Source organism: Diplotaxodon limnothrissa, linkage group LG14 (assembly GCF_057381915.1).
Source record: "Diplotaxodon limnothrissa isolate DT_005_m linkage group LG14, D_limnothrissa_male_GT1.1, whole genome shotgun sequence".
NCBI lineage: Eukaryota > Metazoa > Chordata > Actinopteri > Cichliformes > Cichlidae > Diplotaxodon > Diplotaxodon limnothrissa.
The window spans coordinates 25,729,499-25,747,847 of record NC_140609.1 but is presented as its reverse complement, the minus strand read 5'-3'; the positions used below and the strand labels follow the sequence as shown (position 1 = coordinate 25,747,847).

The following is an 18,349-nucleotide window of genomic DNA, read 5'->3' as shown; positions in this document are numbered from 1 at the left end:
GAAAAACACTGCACACAAAACTCAGCAGAGGGAGAAAAAACACATTGGAAATTGAATAAAACACAAAGCATGTAGGAAAGAAAATCTCACAAATCAAAAAAAGGTGTTTTAGGGGAGACAATAATGTGACGGAACAGGTGAGGAAGTGATAGAAACCAAAACATGCAGATAATATGTGGGATGATGTGTATGATTCTTATAACTCTTTACATGCTTATTAGCTGTTAGTCATACTTGTTTTTAATCTCTGGCTCTCTTCCACATGTCTTTTATCCTGTCTTCCGTCTTTCACCCCAACCGGTCGTGGCAGATGGCCGAGACTGGTTCTGCCGGAGGTTTCTTCCTGTTAAAAGGGAGTTTTTCCTTCCCACTGTCACCAAAGTGCTTGCTCATAGGGGGTCATATGATTGTTGGGATTTTCTCTATGTATTTTTGTAGGGTCTACCTTCCAATATAAAGCGCCTTGAGGCAACTGTTGTTGTGATTTGGCGCTGTATAAATAAAATTGAATTGAATAGAATAGCCGTTTACTGTTAGCTCGTCACCTCTGCAGCTGGTCCGTCACATTATTGTCTCCACAAAAACACTTGCGTTGTGTTCTGTGAACACAACACAGAAGGTTGTTACCTGAACACAGCCTCAGTCAAGAATGTAATCAAAGTGATTTTTTGTGTGTGTGTGTGTGTGTTTTGCTTTGCTTTCTGTTGTGTTTTTGTTTTGTTGTGCGCTTTTGTAGCATTTCTATATTTGCTGCTGTTTTCTTAAGTTGCAATGCATTTGACGTCTCAGGCCCATCGTAATTTTCACAGATTCTGCTGAATATAATAAGAAGTGAAAGAAGACTCTTTAATCTCCTCCTGCCTTCATTGCACTGCCCCCTGCGTCTTGTTCATGGTCTCTGATTGCAGGAGTGGGGAGTTTTGGTGTTTTACGTTTCTTTGGGTTTTTTTTTTTTTTTTTGGTAATATAGTAGGTCTTTACTTCTCAATATAAAGCATTTTGGGACAACTGTTGTGAACAAACACTTAAAGTAAAGCAGAAGTTAACTGAATCACACTGACACTTCTGTTAAGGCTGTAAGTAGTGATTATTTTGACTGATTTGTTGGTTAATTTCATTATAATTTGATCTTTTAATTTAGAACATCCACCCCCTCACCCAAAACAAATAAATAAATTCAATCTGTATCATAAAGGAACTATAAAGAAAGAGATATTTGCATTTAAGAATCATAAAAACACTTGGTTTGTGTAATGTGAGTTCATTTTTACTGCCGGATTGGAGTAATTATTCATGACTCCGGAGCTTTGTTTGCTGTCTGTGTTTCTTCTTTTTCCCTTTCAGTAGTTTGATATCTTGTCAGAGCGCATTTGCATATTTAAAAGTCACAAAAGCAGTTTCTAAGTGTATTTGTGTGCGTTTTTGTCATCCACACTGTGTGTATGAGAATGTCACCTTTTATAACGAAAGCTCTTCTCTTCTGTTTTCTTTCCTCCTCATCCTCAGTCCTCATTCTGCAGCCGGTGGAGCGGGATGACCTGAATGGCAAAACCCTGAAGATCACAGACTTTGGTCTGGCCAGAGAGTGGCACCAGACCACCAAGATGAGTGCAGCAGGGACCTACGCCTGGATGGCCCCGGAGGTCATCAAGCACTCCCTCTTCTCCAAGAGCAGCGACGTGTGGAGGTACTGCCCTTGCCTCTTTGTGTGTCACTGCACTTCCCTGGTTTACACATTGACAGATGTCTCCATGCAGCCTGTCAGGGCAGACGAACGGGGAACAGGGTGAATAACCAAAACACTTTAAAAGCTGTCAGTGGACTTTCCAGCAAAGTGGCATCAGCACAGCGTCTGCAGCAGGACAATGATCCCAAACACACAGCTAGAGTCATAAAAACCTCTGACGACCTACAACAGACAGTGTAGCCTCCTCGGGCCTTGATCTCCACATAATGCAGTCAGTCTGGGGTTACATGTAGAAAGAGAAGATAGTGAGAAAGTCTAAACACACAGGAGCAATACAGGTAGATGCTCGTCTGTGCTACAGAAATGAAAGCTTTTAGGATAAATACTGAGGTGGAGGTGGAGGTGGAGTTGAGGATGCTGAGATTTTCAATGGGAGTGACCAAGAGAGACAGGATTAGAAATGTGAGAAGCAAAAGAGGAAGACTTCAGAGAAGATGTAAGGATGTAGTGAAGAAGGTCATGCAGTGGGTTGGTGTGATTAGAGGAGAGGGCTGGTGAGATGGAGGAAGATGATCTACTGTGTTGGACCTCTAACTGAAACGGTAAGAAGAAGAAGAGCAGGGAAGAAGAAAGTTAAGTAATTAGCAATTCCAAGTGTTCAGGTTGTTTATTTAATAACATGGCCTGCATATAAAAGATAGGCATCATCTGCAGGAAGTGATGCGTGATTGCAGAAGGAAGTCAGATTGACTGGAAATTATGACAACAGCAGATATTCTTCTGATGGTTTCAGTCACTAGTTTCATATTTTATTTAATATCACGTTCACGTGGCTTATACTGGGCCACTTTAATTTTATATTGTGACTGTTTGCACTATATTTAGTGAATAACATTCTCCTTTATATTGCTGCATTATTGAACACAGAGCTATTTTACTTTATAGAGGTATTTTCTGTATTGCACAACAGAAAGCTGTTTATTCTACGTTGTACTTATCGACACACATCCCACCCAGCCTGCTTTATCTTTTCTTTTTGACTAAACTTGACTAAATGACTAATTTGCTGTGAATGTTAGATCCACAGCATGTTCTACACTTAAAAAAAATGAAGGTGACAGTTGAAAACTTTTTTTAAGTTAGAATAGATTTAATGTTGATTTCTCATTTTTATCTCTCCTCATAGTTTTGGTGTGTTGCTCTGGGAGTTGCTCACTGGCGAGGTTCCTTACCGGGAGATAGATGCACTGGCGGTAGCTTACGGAGTCGCAATGAACAAGCTGACGCTTCCCGTCCCTTCAACCTGCCCTGAACCTTTTGCTCAACTACTGGGAGGTAAGAAGGTTGTTACCTGAACACAGCCTCAGTCAAGAATGTAATCAAAGTGATTTTTTTGTGTGTGTGTGTGTGTTTGTCACATATGTAATCACGGTTAGCTGAAGATGAAGGTATGGCTGCTCCAGCAGCCGCACTGAAAGCTGTTTGAAAATATATTTGGTTTGTTTCCGGCATGTTTTTGCATATGATCTGGATATTGTGTTTTGTGATGTGTCACTGCGGTATTTCTGTTGGGGTTTGTGGTTAGATTAATAATATATATTCATTTCCTGTCTTAAAAATTAGATTTTAAAACATGAAAAACACCCCCAAAAATGGCAACGTAGGAGGTGGTAAGAGAAAAAAACTCAAAAAGTTTACAGGAAGTGGTTTCTAAAACTAAAAAAGTCCAAAATGATGATTATTATTATTGTTATCGTCATCATCAAAAACCCATCCAGTTGGCAGTTTTTCCCCAAGCTTGTGGCAGTTTTTCCACTTCGCTCATGTACACGAACATATATGTTAATTTATCGGCTTACATTCTTTTAATCTTTATGATATCACTTTATATAGTGAGATGGCAAGAATCATAATCTTTATTAACACAGTAGCAATGAAATTTTCCGAGCTCCCTCAGAAATCTTTAAATTTCGGTCCTGCACATTAAATTTACCTGCGTTTACTTTGCTTTACTATTTCGACCTCACCTTGGAAAATGTTTAAGCTTTACTTTCACTTGCTGCTTTAGTTAGATTAGCAGATTAACAGCTGCACTTCAGAAACACACCTCCTAAAAAGAGGAGATTTCACATAGGTGGGGGAAAATGTTTTTCTCAGACATTTCTGACTATATTTTAAGGAATATCTGAGTTTTCTGACTTTAATGATCTCAGAGATTACTCGAGTTGTTTTTATTCATTGAATGACTTTAATATGTCTTCCCTTCTCCTTTGTCTCTCTTTATAACCTAGTAAAGCCCTAAAATGTTGCTGTGAATATGACCTTAAACTGTCACTGAAAATGCTGAAACATTTTAAATAAGCCCACAGGCTGTTCATATCCACTGACTTCAAGATCCTGTAACTTTTGAGGTTACTGTTGTTTATTTTAAAACAATTTCTATCCCACATTTGGGAGATGAGAAGCAAACACAGAGATAAAATAGACGACGCGTGTCTGGACGGTTTCATTAACTTACTTTTTATACATGCCTGAGCTCCCCCCGGGCCACATTTCTCCTTTTCACCTTGCAAATAATCGCTGTTAACAGTGGTGGAGTATTAACCGGCTCCTGTTTCAGAGTTCAGATCATCCCTGTTTAAACACACACTTGCTTTATATCTAAGCTGCCCTAATATGCTTATTCCCAGGTTACTTTTAAAAAAATGTGGATGGTTAAAGCTGCAGGGCAGGTTTAATGTAAAAGACAAAAAAAAAAAGAGAGAGAGATGCGTCTCAAACTGTCAGCACCACAGCACCAAACTTCCCTCCCACTCTGCTGCTTAAAGCTCCTTTCCCCCACTTCATCTTATCCAAGTTCATCCGTTAATCTCCCCTTTGTCATCCCTCGCTACTCTCTACACTCTGTTTACTCCTGTCATCGGCTCACTTTCATCTCCTCTCCCGCCACATGGATTTTATGATAATTTAGATCCATTAAAAAAATGAACGTCACCTGCTGCAGGCTGTATTTTTAGCCCCTATTTTTTCCATGTTTTCAATTTTCCACTGTTAGTGCTTCTCTTGCGTTAATCTGTTGGACTTTTAGGAGACGGGTTGTGTGTTTGTAGTTAGACGTCGGAGAGGCAGTTGTGATCAGTTTGTGGCTCGGCAGATTATTGTAGGTGTGCGGCATGTTTCGGCAACACTGGCAGTCGGGGTTTGGCTCATGATGGTCGCCATATGCCGTCTCATCTCGCTTCCTTCCATGTCTCCTGTTGCCGCTTTGAGTGCCAGAAAGGGAAGAATTGTCCGAGCCAGCAATTCATGGCTAAGTCCTTTTTGTGCTGTACTAATAACCTGACCGCTGTGTGATAGGCTAATAAACATTAACTGTCGATGGGGTAGAGGGCGAGTCTACTGAAATTATCTATGTGTCATTTTGTTAGACCTAAAAATCCATTTTTAGGTTTTATTGTGTGCTTGTTCATCCATCCAAACATCCCCAGGGTCACGGCGTGCTGGAGCTTATCCCAGCTGTCATAGGGTAGAAGGTGGTGTACACCCTGCACAGTCCGTCGCACAGCCACTGTCTGTCTTTCTAAAACTTGAAGGAAAAATTCTGACAAAATGAATATATAAAATCTGATATGTAAACATATCTATATCTAACTATCTGTATTATTTTTTATAGATTTTGCTGCATGCATTTATTCTGTACCGTCCACTTCCCAGTATAGGACAAAGCTAATTAGATAACAATCCATGTTTCCATGTTACAGAGACGCCAAATACCAACATTTTATTAAATAAATTAAAATAATAGGAAAAAAAACAGAAAACAGACTTAGTCTGAATTAGGACGTAGCTTTGTCAGAGCAAGATAGTGGCTCAGACACCTGAGTAAAAAAACGACAGGATCCTCTTTGCATTCTGCGACTCTTCACGACCACTTTTGATCACAAGGCGATTGCACAGGTCTCCTGATAGGAGACGACCTTTCTGCAAACTGTCACAGTCCGAGTTGGACTAACTGCATTTACTCTCAAAGAGATTGTTGAAGGTCTGTAAATGTAAAGGGTTTTAAACTATGGTGACATCTTCTCCAAGTATAACAGTGAGTCTTTGTCCATGAGCTCGACTCAGCTGACTGCCAGGCTGGTTGGGTTCTGGTTATTTTATGGTAAAACAAGAAGGTGGATGAGTGGAAATGTAATAGTTAAATATGTAGACGGCTACAGATATGTGATTCTTGCTGACCTATCACAGTTAATTCTGCATTATTAGAAACAGATTACATGTAATTGCCATAAAAAACTAAAGTGTGATAATATTATCTTGCTGGATAAAATAGATAATGACAGATTTGACTTTGAGGACATAATTTGCAGTTTAAAAATACATAGTTACGATTAGCTCAGTCCCTCCTTTAAAGTCTTTATTTTGGTAAACGTGGTAGTGAGATTTTTCCAAGGACATTGTGTGAAAATATGTTTTGACATTAGAAGCCTGATTACGTAAGATCACATTTGTTATGCCTTTAAAAAAATGTGCTTATGTATTTTTTAATGTTTCATATTTGAAATCTTTGAAATTTCTGTGACAATTTTACACTTAATTAAGAAAAAGTAGCGTCTGTTCAATTATTGCAAACACAACTTAAATGGCACTTTATTTCACGTGTGCCTGTAATTTTACGTTATAGTTATAAGTCATGATTACAGCTGCGAAATCCATAATAAACAACAGATTCTTACTGTCTGCTGCTCCTCAGAGTGCTGGAGCCCGAACCCTCACGGCAGGCCGTCGTTCACCAGTATCCTGAGGCGGCTGCTGGCCATCGAGCAGTCGGCCATGTTTCAGATGCCTCTGGAGTCCTTTCACTCCTTACAAGAAGACTGGAGGCTGGAGATCCAGCAGATGTTCGACGAGCTCAGGGCCAAAGAGAAGGTGAGAAATGGTGGATTTTTATAAAACATGTCTGCATATAAAAATACTTTAAAGCGCTCGTATGTGCGCGCAGATCCTCTCTGTACTATAATGCTCAGTGTTGTGGTTAGAAGTCACATTGTACAAAGACAGAATGAGTAAATCAGAACTTTAGTTTCCAGCTAAAAGTTGACAAATGTGAGTACATTCGTTTGCTCTTCTTTTCTCCTGTTCTGAGCTGATTTATTCAGACAGAAGTGCTTTAATAAAAGTCACATTTCATACGGAGGTGAGAGGAATCTCACGCTGTCACATCTGTGCTGCTTCTGCAAATAAGAATTAAGTTAGCAGCTAACAAAATGCCAGGAAAGAGGTTTCAAAAGAGGTGCTGTGGTAAGCTCTTCATCTTCCCCTGCTTCTCTGCAGGAGCTGAGATCATGGGAGGAGGCGCTGGCCCGAGCAGCCGAGGAGCAGAAGGAGCAGGAGGAACAGCTGAGGAAGAGGGAGCAGGAGCTGGCAGAGAGGGAGATCGACATTGTTGAGCGAGAGCTGAACATCATCATCCACCAGATGTACCAGGAAAAGCCCAGCGTCAAGAAGAGGAAGGGCCACTTCAAGAAGAGCCGATTACTGAAGCTGGGCAGAGACAGCAACTGTATCAGTCTGCCCTCTGGTGGGTGCACACAGGAATCACACCCGGACAGTTTTAATCCGGTGAATCAGGTGCACAAAGGTGGTATGATGTCACTTCCTGTGAGATGGGGTATTTTCAGGTGGAAAATTTAGGACACTGGCTGCATTTGAATATTCCTAAAAGAATGACCTCATATGTCCTTTCCCTAATCTTTGGGAGCTCGTTTCCGCCAGTGAAAACAAAGCGTTTCTGTCATCCATGAGTAAATACGTTTGGGTTATCTCCTCAAAATTCATACTCAAGTACTCAAAGTTATTGTCTCATCATTAAGTTATTTTTTCAGATGTTTAAGTATGTAAGTAGAAATTTTGACTCACGAATAGTAAACGATAGTAATCACTTTTCCTTGATTTTGATGGAAAACATCACAAAGGCAAAGAAAAAATTCATTTTTGATACTTCCCTTTGTGTTTGTTTTACCAAATCATTTCATGTAGGCTAACAAGGATGTCCCAGTAAAAAAATACCACTTCATTACTAAAGGTGGAAAGAAAAACCCGTCATATTACTTTGCTAATCCTAACAGCTGCATTTGGGACACAGTTAATGCAAAGTAACACTTTAGAAAGAAGCAGGTTTTATGAGAGAAGCCTTTCAGTTCAGATGTGTGTTTAACAAAGAGTGGTACATGGCATCCATCATCCATCCATCCATCCAGACTGGAGCCCAGTCTATCACCGGGCTAACACAGAGAGAAACAGCCATTCACTCTTACATTCACACGGCCAGTTTACAGTCAGCAGCTATCCTGACATGCATGTCTTTGTGTTTTTTCATTAGTTAGCTCATCTTTGTCTTGAATCGCTTTTTATTTAACACGTTTTAAGAAGGAAAACCGAACAGGTGGGATACTCCAAACATCACTCACAGCTTTTTTTTTTTTGTTAACCAGTGATGATCAATATTTTGAATAACTAACAGTCCTTTTTGATAATAACATCTTCTTTGATTACTTTCATTACAAGATACAGTGCCGGGACAGCTACAGGGATTTGATAGCCTAGCATCTTTCTCAGCGTTAAACATACTGTAACAAAACACTTGACTTTTACTGCACGATGATCATACTGTGTCACAACGCAAACTCTGCCTCAGCTATTTCTGCGTTTAAGTTTGGCTCTTTTTTCCCAATTGTGTTTCACTGTACTTGGTGTTATTATCTTTCTGTTTCCTGAGGCCTTGATATAATTTAGAGATAATTTTCCCATGAATCTGTTTATATGCTTCAAAATTTCCGTCACTGCATTTCCTAGAATGACACTCTTCCAATATGTTGTTGCTGTCGAGCGAGTTGTAACCCAATAATAAGTAAAGTTAACTTAACTCTGCTTTTCAGTCAATTTATTATCCCTAAAGTGAAAGTAGGATGTAGGAAATCCAAAATATATGTTCTCATGGCGTATTAATACTCTAATACAATAGATGGGGAGACGCCTCCTGTGTGCCTCCTTTTGATGTAATTTCTGTTTATCCTCAAAATCTGCGCCTTGTTTTGTGTGTGTTTCCAAATCGCCAGTTTGTTTGTGAGTTCTTTGTCTATCAATCTCTCCTTTTGTCATGTAAATGCTTCTCATATTCCCTGTCTTTGCAGGCTTCGAGCATAAGATCACGGTGCAGGCATCGCCCAGCGTGGACAAGAGGAAGACCCAGGGGAGCGAGAGCACGACCCCGCCTGCCAGCCCTGGGGTCATACCCCGGCTGAGAGCTATCAGATGTGAGCGTTAACGTCAATAAGTCTAGTGAGGATATGGACCGGAGTTTATTGAATGTTTGCTGTGTTTTTCAGTGACGCCGAGTGATGGCAGTAAGACGTGGGGTCGCAGCGCTGTGTGTAAAAAGGAAGACCTGACGACCAATAAGAAGAAAGGACGCACCTGGGGCCCAAGCTCCACCCATCAGAAAGAGAGAGTGGGCGGCGAGGAAAAGTACGTCAACAGTTTTGCTCAAAGTTAAAGATATACTTTGGCTTTGATAATTTAGTATTTTCTCAGGTTTGTTTGAAGGGGGAGAAGTTTTTTTGACAGCACTGTATGTGGAGTGACAGGCTGCTCTTACACGGTTTGATAAACTATGGATTTTGTGGTTAATAATTTCCAGCAACAGGCACAGAAAGTCACAGCTCTTTAATTTTGAACAGAAAGCTTTGTTTTCTGTAAAAACCTGATGAAACTGCAGTGTCAACACCTGCAGGATTATAAGGCCCACTGTCTGTTCACCTGCAGGCAAGAAAAAGGGGCTTCTTCAGATACTCGTCTGGATAACACACAGAAACAAAACCTTTAGATCAATATCTCATTACAGTGAGCGGAGAAGCCAGAAGCAGAGTAATCATCTTCGCTTTGTATGAATCGCGTCCTCAAGTGGCATCGACCTGACCGGTTTATGTCCCTTTTTCGTTTAAAAAATGTTATTTTCACAGCATCTGTTGCCTCTGATAATATATTAAAAAATGGAGTCTTGATGTCCTGCCAGTCTAATTCAAATTCCCTGTTTGCAGGTTGAAGTCTCTCGCAGAGGGAAGCAAAGTTTGGTCATCCAGCGCGCCAAATCTGGGCAAGTCTCCCAAACATGCCCCGATGACTGCTGGCTTCTCCAGCCTGAATGAAATGGGTGAGTCTTTTCATTTCACTGTGCGTTCTGCCTCATTCACACAATCACAAGTGTGAGTTTAATCAATTCTGTCTTTTACAGAGGAATGCAGTGAGTTTGAGGAATCGCCAGGCTCCTTGCTGCCCTCGGAGTCGAGCAGTAACGGGGCCATGGAGGACTCGGGTTCCCTGTGGAGCAGCCTGGGGCCCAACATGGTGCCCGCTGTTGGGAATATGGGCTCCTGTCAGGCGGTTGGAGGCTTGGGAACGGGCGTGAGCTACCAGGACTCGCTTCGTCGCTGCAGTCAGAGGAAGAAGAGCGATATATTCCTGCTGGGTTGCGCCTCTCTGCTCGCCTCGGTGGGTCTCGGACAAGACTTGCTACAGCTGGGAAAACAGCAGGTAGGAAACCCTGAAACTGGGAGAGATATGGTTGAACTCTGGAGCAAGATTAAAGCCATGTTGCATGAGGAAGGAGCTTTTTCTTCATTTGACATTTGGATTTTTATTTTTTTTGCTGCATTTAGAGAATAAAATTGAAAGGTCAAGGGTGACTTTGATCTTGAAATGTCGAGTTTAGTCTCGACATTTAGTTTTTATTCCTCAAACCCCCACAATGAATTTATTTTTTACTTAATACATCTTCATAAGATATGATGCATGGTTTTGTATTCAGAAGATTTTATTATGCTTTTTTGCTATTCAAGGCAGTTCGATTGTTGTGCTAATCCTGTTTATTTGTGTATATCTTTGTGTTTTAATGTCCTTCTTGGAGACACAATCTCTCTTACACAATAACAGACGTGTTCATTCATACACGCATGATTCCACTTTATTGAAGACATGGCCTCTCCACATAAACAGCCTCCTCCTGCAGACGGTTTATTACCTGTTAATATAAAATCAGTGCCTGGCAGAGATCATGTCTCAGAATCTATGATACCAGGACTCCTCAGACTCATTTGAATCATTTATGAAGGATAAACCAGCATGAACAAGCCCTTATATTATCAGTGAGAGATGTGGGATGCTGCTGAGTCAGACCTGATCTTTTGTATTGAGTCAAACATGTTTCCTATTAAAGTACAGGTCGACAATATTATTACTTTATGGTCCTGTGAAAAAGACAGTTTTCACAGGGCTCTTTGCAGTCCCGAAAGTTGAGAATACTTTTACTACTTCCAGAGGAATTAAGAGGGTCAGTAGGAACCAGGTGCTGATAATCAAATTCACTTGATTAAATGATCATCGGCAAGTCTGAGCACCTCTATAAAAGAAGATGCTTTGGCATTCTGCATATCTGGAGCATTTAGCTGTGTGTTAAAATAATGGCACAAATTTCCTGGGAGTGATAATCTTAGAAAGTTCAAGTTGCGGTTGAACAAACCACAAGAACCTTGGACAAAATGCTGCACTGATCCACCCAAAGGTGGCCAGACATCAACCTGACTGAAATGCTGTCAGAGGAACTTAAGAGAGCTTAAGAGAAGCAAAGACAGTGGGCCAAAATGTTGTTCTTTGCAGGTCACATTGCAGCAGCTGAATTGTTAAACTTATGTGAATGGTGTGTGTTTTCTCAGAATGAGAGTAAAGCTCAGCACGTTTTTGTGGTCTGATGTTCTCTTCAGGTGCTTCAGGATGAGCAGGACCTCCGAGAGGAGCAGCGTAAGAAGAAGGATGGCCTCTTCCAGCGGACCGGACGTTTCCGTCGCAGCACCTCTCCACCCAGCCGAAACCTCTCTCTGTCTCTCTCCAGACACCACGACTCCACGCTTCCCTGCTTGGACCCTTCTCCCTCTGTAACACTGCTCTCTTTGTCCTCTCTGTCGGACTGCAACTCCACCAAGTCCCTCCTCCCCTCTGACCCAGACGATTATCCCCTCACCCCGATGGCTGGGGTCAGAACACCGGCGGCGCCCCCAGCGCCTGCCCTCAACCCACTGTTGGACCTGCGGGCCGAGAGCTTCAAGAAGGAGCCCAACCAGTCGCTCACGCCCACCCATGTATCTGCAGCCATGGCCATGAACCGAGGACACAGACGCACCCCTTCAGATGGGGCGATACGACCCAGAGCCCAAACTCTGGGACACCACAGGACGCCGTCAGACGGGAGCATGCCCATGCCTCCTCCACCACACATCACAACAAACAAAGGTACGGGACTCAAATCTAGTCTAACTTGTCATCAGAATCGGAGTATTTTATTAATCCCAGGGATTAAAGTGCTTAAAAGTAAATGTTAAAAATCAGGCACTCCATTCATCGTGCAGTATGTTAAAATAATACTCCAAAGTTAAATAAATCCAAAAATAATACAAACAGGTTATTATACGTGAAAATAGTCCATGTGTCACAGGTAGGAATGAGCTCCTGTGGTGTTCTGTGGTGTGTCATGGTCAAATGAGTCTTTTTCTAAAAGTGCTCTTGTGGCTGTTCAGCACGTCATGGAGACCCTGTGAAGGATTTTCCAGAATAACTGTACAGAACAACTTCCTCAGCTTCTTCTTCCTCCATCTCACCCTATCCCAGGCACAACCTGTGACACAAACCCTCTGCATGTCCTCATTCACTGCATCCACAAATCTCCTCTGTGGTCTTCTTCTCTTCATCCATCTTCAACATCCTTTCACCAGTATATCCACTATCTTTCCTGTGCGCATCGATTACAAGCACATACCCCACCACAGTCAGTTCCATCTGTGTTGTGTTAGTCACATCATGCTTTATTTTGAAACCTCTGGGTACAATCGAGTCAAATTTGCTGTGCAAAGTGACCCTGAAGTAACTGCAGGGCAGCTTCAGTACCTCGTTTATAACCTCCTTTGGTGGATGCTACACTGGAGCACCCTTCATGAAAGGAAAGGAGATTACATCCCACTCACTGCGATGCAAAATGATCAACAAAACCAACAAAGTGGTGCAGATCATGTAAATGTTAATTATAAGCGTGTTTTCTATTCACAGTGGAACTCTGAACTTTATGTTGCTGTAATAAAATCTACTTTTCCTCATGGTGTTGCCTCTCTTAATCAGATTATTGGTAATGTTTACTATATCACAGTGCATTCAAGGTTTTTCAGTGCTTCGCTTTGCATTAGTATTGTCCATGATTATTTGCCAGCCTTCAGGATTATCGTTCATTAAATTTTTACTTCAGGTCAGCTGGGATAGGCCCCCAACACTCTGACCGTTAACTGGTCAAGTGATGGATGGACACAGTCTTACTAAAGTTACAAAAAAAAAAATCCATCCATCCAGCCTAACCCAGCTGTCCTATGGCAAGAGGTGGGGTAAGCTCAATCTGCCAATCTGCTGCTGAGGATGACAACATGCTGTCATGATGTTAAATTTGCATTTTGAAGTCCAGCTTCTGGACATTGTAGTTTCAGCGGGGCAGACGTCTGCTGTACCATTGTCAGTTCTCCTTCACGCCTTTGCTGCAATTAGGAAAAGGAGGTTTGACTTACACTTCAGGTAGTTTCTGCACTTCCTGTGCCACGCCTGTGTTCACTTCATTATGTGGTCTTCTCAGTATTTATACCTGCAGCTCTTCCACTTGCCAGCTCTCTAGCCGTACTCTTATGTTTCCTAGTTTTCCCTCTTTATTGTTTTATTATTTCTTTGTGTACTCTCACTTTATGTTGGACTTTTCGCTGCAGTATGCATACTAAGATGACCCCCGGTGTTGAATGTAATTGTAATATTTGCTTATACCTTGCAGCAGAGGCGGAGCCAGACATTTGAAACACCCGGGGCTTAGCCCAAAGAGTAGTATGCATGTGGGATTTTTTTTTTTTTTTTTGGGGGGGGGGGGGGGGGGGGGGGGGGGGTGTAGAAATGACTAAAAGATTAATAGGCTCTGTTCAAAAAAGAATGACTTCATATAGGGAAAAATATATATCACATGTGCAGGACACCTTAAACTAGTTTTTTAATTAAGCAGCAAGGCAGAACAAGGTCAGGGCTGCATCAAGACACGAGGACTAAACCCCAATTCAACCAGACCCAGAACTGATCCAGAATTAAAACAGGACTACAACAGTTCAAAATCAGGACTACTGAGGACTTAACCAAGACAGAACCAGAATCAGAACTAGATGATAGCACTAAAAATCATCATAGACCTGCACTACACTTATTTTTTAATTCTACCAAAGTACAATATTTAGATTGAGAAAAGTTTATATAATTATTTAGCCTTGTTGTGCAAACAAGCCTGCAGAACTTAATAAATACAGAATTTGAAAAACAACAAACCTAAAAAGAAACACTAGGTACAAGATACATGAGGACCTATGATACGGTGATACTTTTGGTAAACAACCATTTGACTAACATGTGTGTCTCACCTGCTCTTGTTCATCTGTTCTGTCCTCGTTCTCCTCTCTCTCACTCTTTGTGCTGACAATCATCAAATATACAGTTGAAACCAGATATTTACTCTTCAGATAAAAACACTTTTTTAATTGTAACATCAAATCAGACTAAATGTTTATTTTTTTAGATTGATAAATATAAAAACATATTTGTTAACTTTAAGAGTAAAGAGAGAAACTATCTGTATTTCTTAATTGCAAATGGCACCAAATTGTATTCAAATTGAGCCACACTTATGGAGCTCCACAGTTCTTTTCCTGGTGTTTTGGTTGACATCTCTTGATGTTCCCATGTCACAGAAACAGGCTCTGTGTTTTGCCTTATATGCATCCACAGCTGTGCCACCAATTTACTCACATGGACTCTACTAACCTATCAGAAGCTTCTTCAGCTCAGAATGGAATCGTCTGGAGTTTTCTTATTAATTAACAATAAATTTAGTGTACATGTACTCCTAAATTTGATGAAAGTGATAAAAATAGCTCTGTCTCTCTTTATTCTGAAATTTAACTAATTCAAAATATATTTCAATATTTATCTAAAACAAAAATTTACTCTAAATTGATGTTGTACAGTAAAAATGTTTTATGTTTTCTCCCTAAAGTGTATGTAAATATCTGGTTACAAATGTGAATATCCTGCTGTGTACTGAAATCCCTCTTGTTTTGCATAGAAATATACTGAACAACATACAAAGCATAATATATAAAATAACATTTACCTGAGTTTTTTCTTTGAAAGAACCCTCGAATGTCCATTCTTATGTTTCAGTACATAACTGAAACCGATTTAGTCGGGGAGGGTAAGAACTGAAAATATGAAATAAACACACGTAAGCTAAGATTCTCTAAAAAATAGCATTTGTTCGGCTTTTCATTTTGCCATTTGTTGATTCACTTGAAGAGCAAGTAACGTAATATTGGTCAAGTGATCAGTTTGATATCAATCTTTCGTGATGCACCGTCATATTTACATTATTTGTACGGTACGAATGATTTGCTTTGGTACCTGCTCAAACTTAAGCTCTCCTTAGTATGGCTGGCTCCGTCTCTCCAACAGCGCACTCACGGGCAGCAGCTGCCCCGCCCCCTCGCTCAGTCGCTTAGTGCCTGAGCTTGGATCATACCAATATCAGGGGGGGATTCACGCACAGTCGTAAATTCCCACAGTGTGCACTATGTGCTTCGAATATTGTGTGTACTTTTTGTTTTATACAGTTGTCAGCCAGGCATCTAACTATGAAAAAATTACACTCCAAAATACCCCGGGCTTCTGACAAAACAACCCGGGCTTAAGCCCCGTAAGCCACCCCCACGCTCCGCCCCTGCCTTGCAGTACTTACTTCTTACAAACTTTCCTAAAGTAAAAGATCTGAGGCAACATAAATTACACACAAATTTGCAGTTAGTGGGCTAACATATGCAAAACATTGCCTCATTATCTGATCTACAGCTGCAGCTGCTGAATATTTTCTAGTGATTTATTCCGCAGATGATTTTCTCACTTAATTGCTTTGTGCAAAAAATGTGAGATGGAGATTTGATGCAAAACATCCGTTTTGAGCTTCAGCCCACAGGCATTTATTTGACTACACACTTGCGTATCTGAGCAGCTTAAATCACGAAGTGTTTGCTTGAAACATGACACACCTCTGTTATTATTCTTAGGTATGCAGGACAAGCTGGATATCCCCCGGCTACCTGAACCTGCCATTATCTACCCTCACCGGCGTAAAGCTCCCGCTCCACCCATCCCCGACCCGGATCCTCACAGCCTCATCAGCCCCCTGGAGAGGCCCAAGACGCTGGAGTTTGCCCCCCGACCGAGGCCAACGCCATCCCGGGTAAGACCTGATCCCTGGAAGCTGGGCTCTCTCTCCCGGACCCTGAGCTCATCGCCGGGCAGCAGCTGCGACAGCCCCCTCGGTTCAGGGGACAGCAGCGCTAGTGCGGCGCGACCCAACCTGATGGACATGGACATGGAGGGCCAGAATCTGGACCACACTGTTCCTCTCTGCGGGCAGCTACAGCCTGCCACCCTATGTGGGCAGCAGTACTCGTAGTAAAAATCAAAGAATAAACAAACATTTTAAGGTTTTTTTTTTTTCTTTTGCATTCAGACCTGTTCCAGGACATGACAGCTTGGGCCGAACAAGGAACGCCTACTGATGTCTGAGCCGAGCAAAGTGCACTCTCACCGAAGTTTGCAAAAACATCCCACTTCTTCTCTTGTTGTTTTAAGGACCCTCATGCAACTCACCTCACTTGTGTGCCCTAATAAGGTGTTAAACCCTCACAGAAAGCCATTCGCTGATAGTGCTCACTAACCTGCACGACACTGAGGGTCCAAGAGGCCTTTTTAACAGCCTTGTAGTGCGCCCAGTCCCACTTTACCTTTCTTTTCCTGCCCAGAAAGGCCATCTCTACCTGCTTCCTGGTGCCCTACGACCAGGCTACATTTCTTTAAAAGCCATTCGAGTACTCAAACAGCCGTTCTGTGACTTCACTAACTGCTCATTTCAATCCATCTGCTTGTGCTTTTGCCCGTCTGCATAGCTTTACACTTTCTGCTTGCATGTTTCTTCCCTGAAGGCGGAGCATTTTCATTATTTAAAAAAAAAAGAGGCGCTGATATTGTGAAAATCTTGTGTCCTTGTTCCTTTTTTGCACACTGTTTGTCATGCCAGTGCACAAACAAGCCCTATAAAATCAGCTCCACCTTCTTCATCCTCACACGTGTCATCTGTCGTCCTCTTCTCTCCCAGACTCGAGACAGGAAAAAGCCTTTTTCTCACTGGTGGTGTATATCCTCAGCCTTGTAAGGTAAAAATTTAAAAAATAAATAAATCAGAGTTTATTTTCTCAGTGCTTGCACCATCCCTGCTGCAGCCTGTTAGCAAAAATGTTTTTCTATTGGTCCAGCAGCCCCAGTGTGCGTCTCTGTGTGTGAATGTGTACATATACATATATGTATATGTATTTATTACTTTACACGTGTGGATTAAGGAGATACGCCTGTTTCTGTGTGCTGGTGCTTTTTCAGTGCATGTCATTTCACATGTGAACGGTTTTTCACTTCTTTAAAACGAGACCACTGGTTGCCACACATCTGTTCCTCTCCTCCGTCTTTTTAAAAAACTTTTTATGGAGACATTCCTTACATACCGACGGTCTGGTCCCATCCTGCTCACACCATTGAAACGGACACAAAGTAGAAAGCGCTGACAGAAGCCCGCCACTCGATTCCAAACTTCACCTTCTCTCCTTTTCATCTGCTGTGTTCGATGTCACCTGCACTTTAAGTTGGGCAACTGGTGGACCAGCTCGGCACAAAGTGCTCCCGTCATGGCTGACAAATCAACTTTTATCTCCGGAGTAGTTTTTGAACAGAGGACGGTTCATCCTGGCTACAGATGTTATTACTTGACTGTGCAGATTTCTTTGTGTGTGTGTGTGAGTACGTGTATGTGTGCGCGCGCATGTTTATTATTTGTATGGGATGATGACAATCCCACTGGTTGAAGGGTGAGCCCAAACTCATTCCCGTTGTGTGGTTAAGAACACTGAGTATTTATTAAATGTATTGTTATTATGGAAAAGGGTTAATTATGATTGCGATGCTCTTCCTGGGATATCTGTATATATTTGTTTAGTATAAAATGAAAAACCAAGGAAAACCTGGGAAGCTGAAACATCCATGTTGTCTTCGGTCTCAACCTGTGACGTTTCTACGGTTCAATGATGAGTAAATGTGAAACGAATGAGAGACAATGAAATAAAAACAAACAAAGATGCTTCAGTGTCACGACTGCATCTGGTTTTGTTATTGTCACGAAGTCACAGACTTTCAGATGAAGAAGTAGAACTGAAAGCATTGGGCTCAGACTGAGGTGTGAAATTATCAACAAAATGCACTTAAAGGGCCAGTTCATCCCCCCCCAAAAAAACATGCATGTTATGGTTCCCGCCGTTCTGTTTATCCTTCTCAATGGTTCTGGTGTGAAATATAAGCTGATGAGCTTCAGAGATGCCTGTTGCAGTGCTGTGAAAAGGCATTTGCCCCCTTCCTGGTTTCATAGGTTTTACTTTTTGCATA

The 18,349-nt window shown here is 41.6% G+C and overlaps 1 protein-coding gene across 1 annotated transcript in view; it reads left to right on the top strand.

Moving 5' to 3' along the window:
• The window catches only part of map3k10 (mitogen-activated protein kinase kinase kinase 10), a 47,948-nt gene extending 31,152 nt beyond the window's left edge, over positions 1–16,796 (top strand). The window contains exons 2-11 of the mRNA XM_085370739.1: positions 1,507–1,687; positions 2,874–3,022; positions 6,441–6,616; positions 7,022–7,268; positions 8,881–9,003; positions 9,076–9,214; positions 9,787–9,899; positions 9,981–10,279; positions 11,506–12,031; positions 15,922–16,796. Of these exons, the coding sequence (XP_085226865.1) occupies positions 1,507–1,687; positions 2,874–3,022; positions 6,441–6,616; positions 7,022–7,268; positions 8,881–9,003; positions 9,076–9,214; positions 9,787–9,899; positions 9,981–10,279; positions 11,506–12,031; positions 15,922–16,316 (2,348 nt within the window). The 3' untranslated portion in view covers positions 16,317–16,796. The remainder of the gene's footprint in view (positions 1–1,506; positions 1,688–2,873; positions 3,023–6,440; positions 6,617–7,021; positions 7,269–8,880; positions 9,004–9,075; positions 9,215–9,786; positions 9,900–9,980; positions 10,280–11,505; positions 12,032–15,921) is intronic.
• The last annotated feature ends 1,553 nt before the right edge of the window (positions 16,797–18,349 follow it).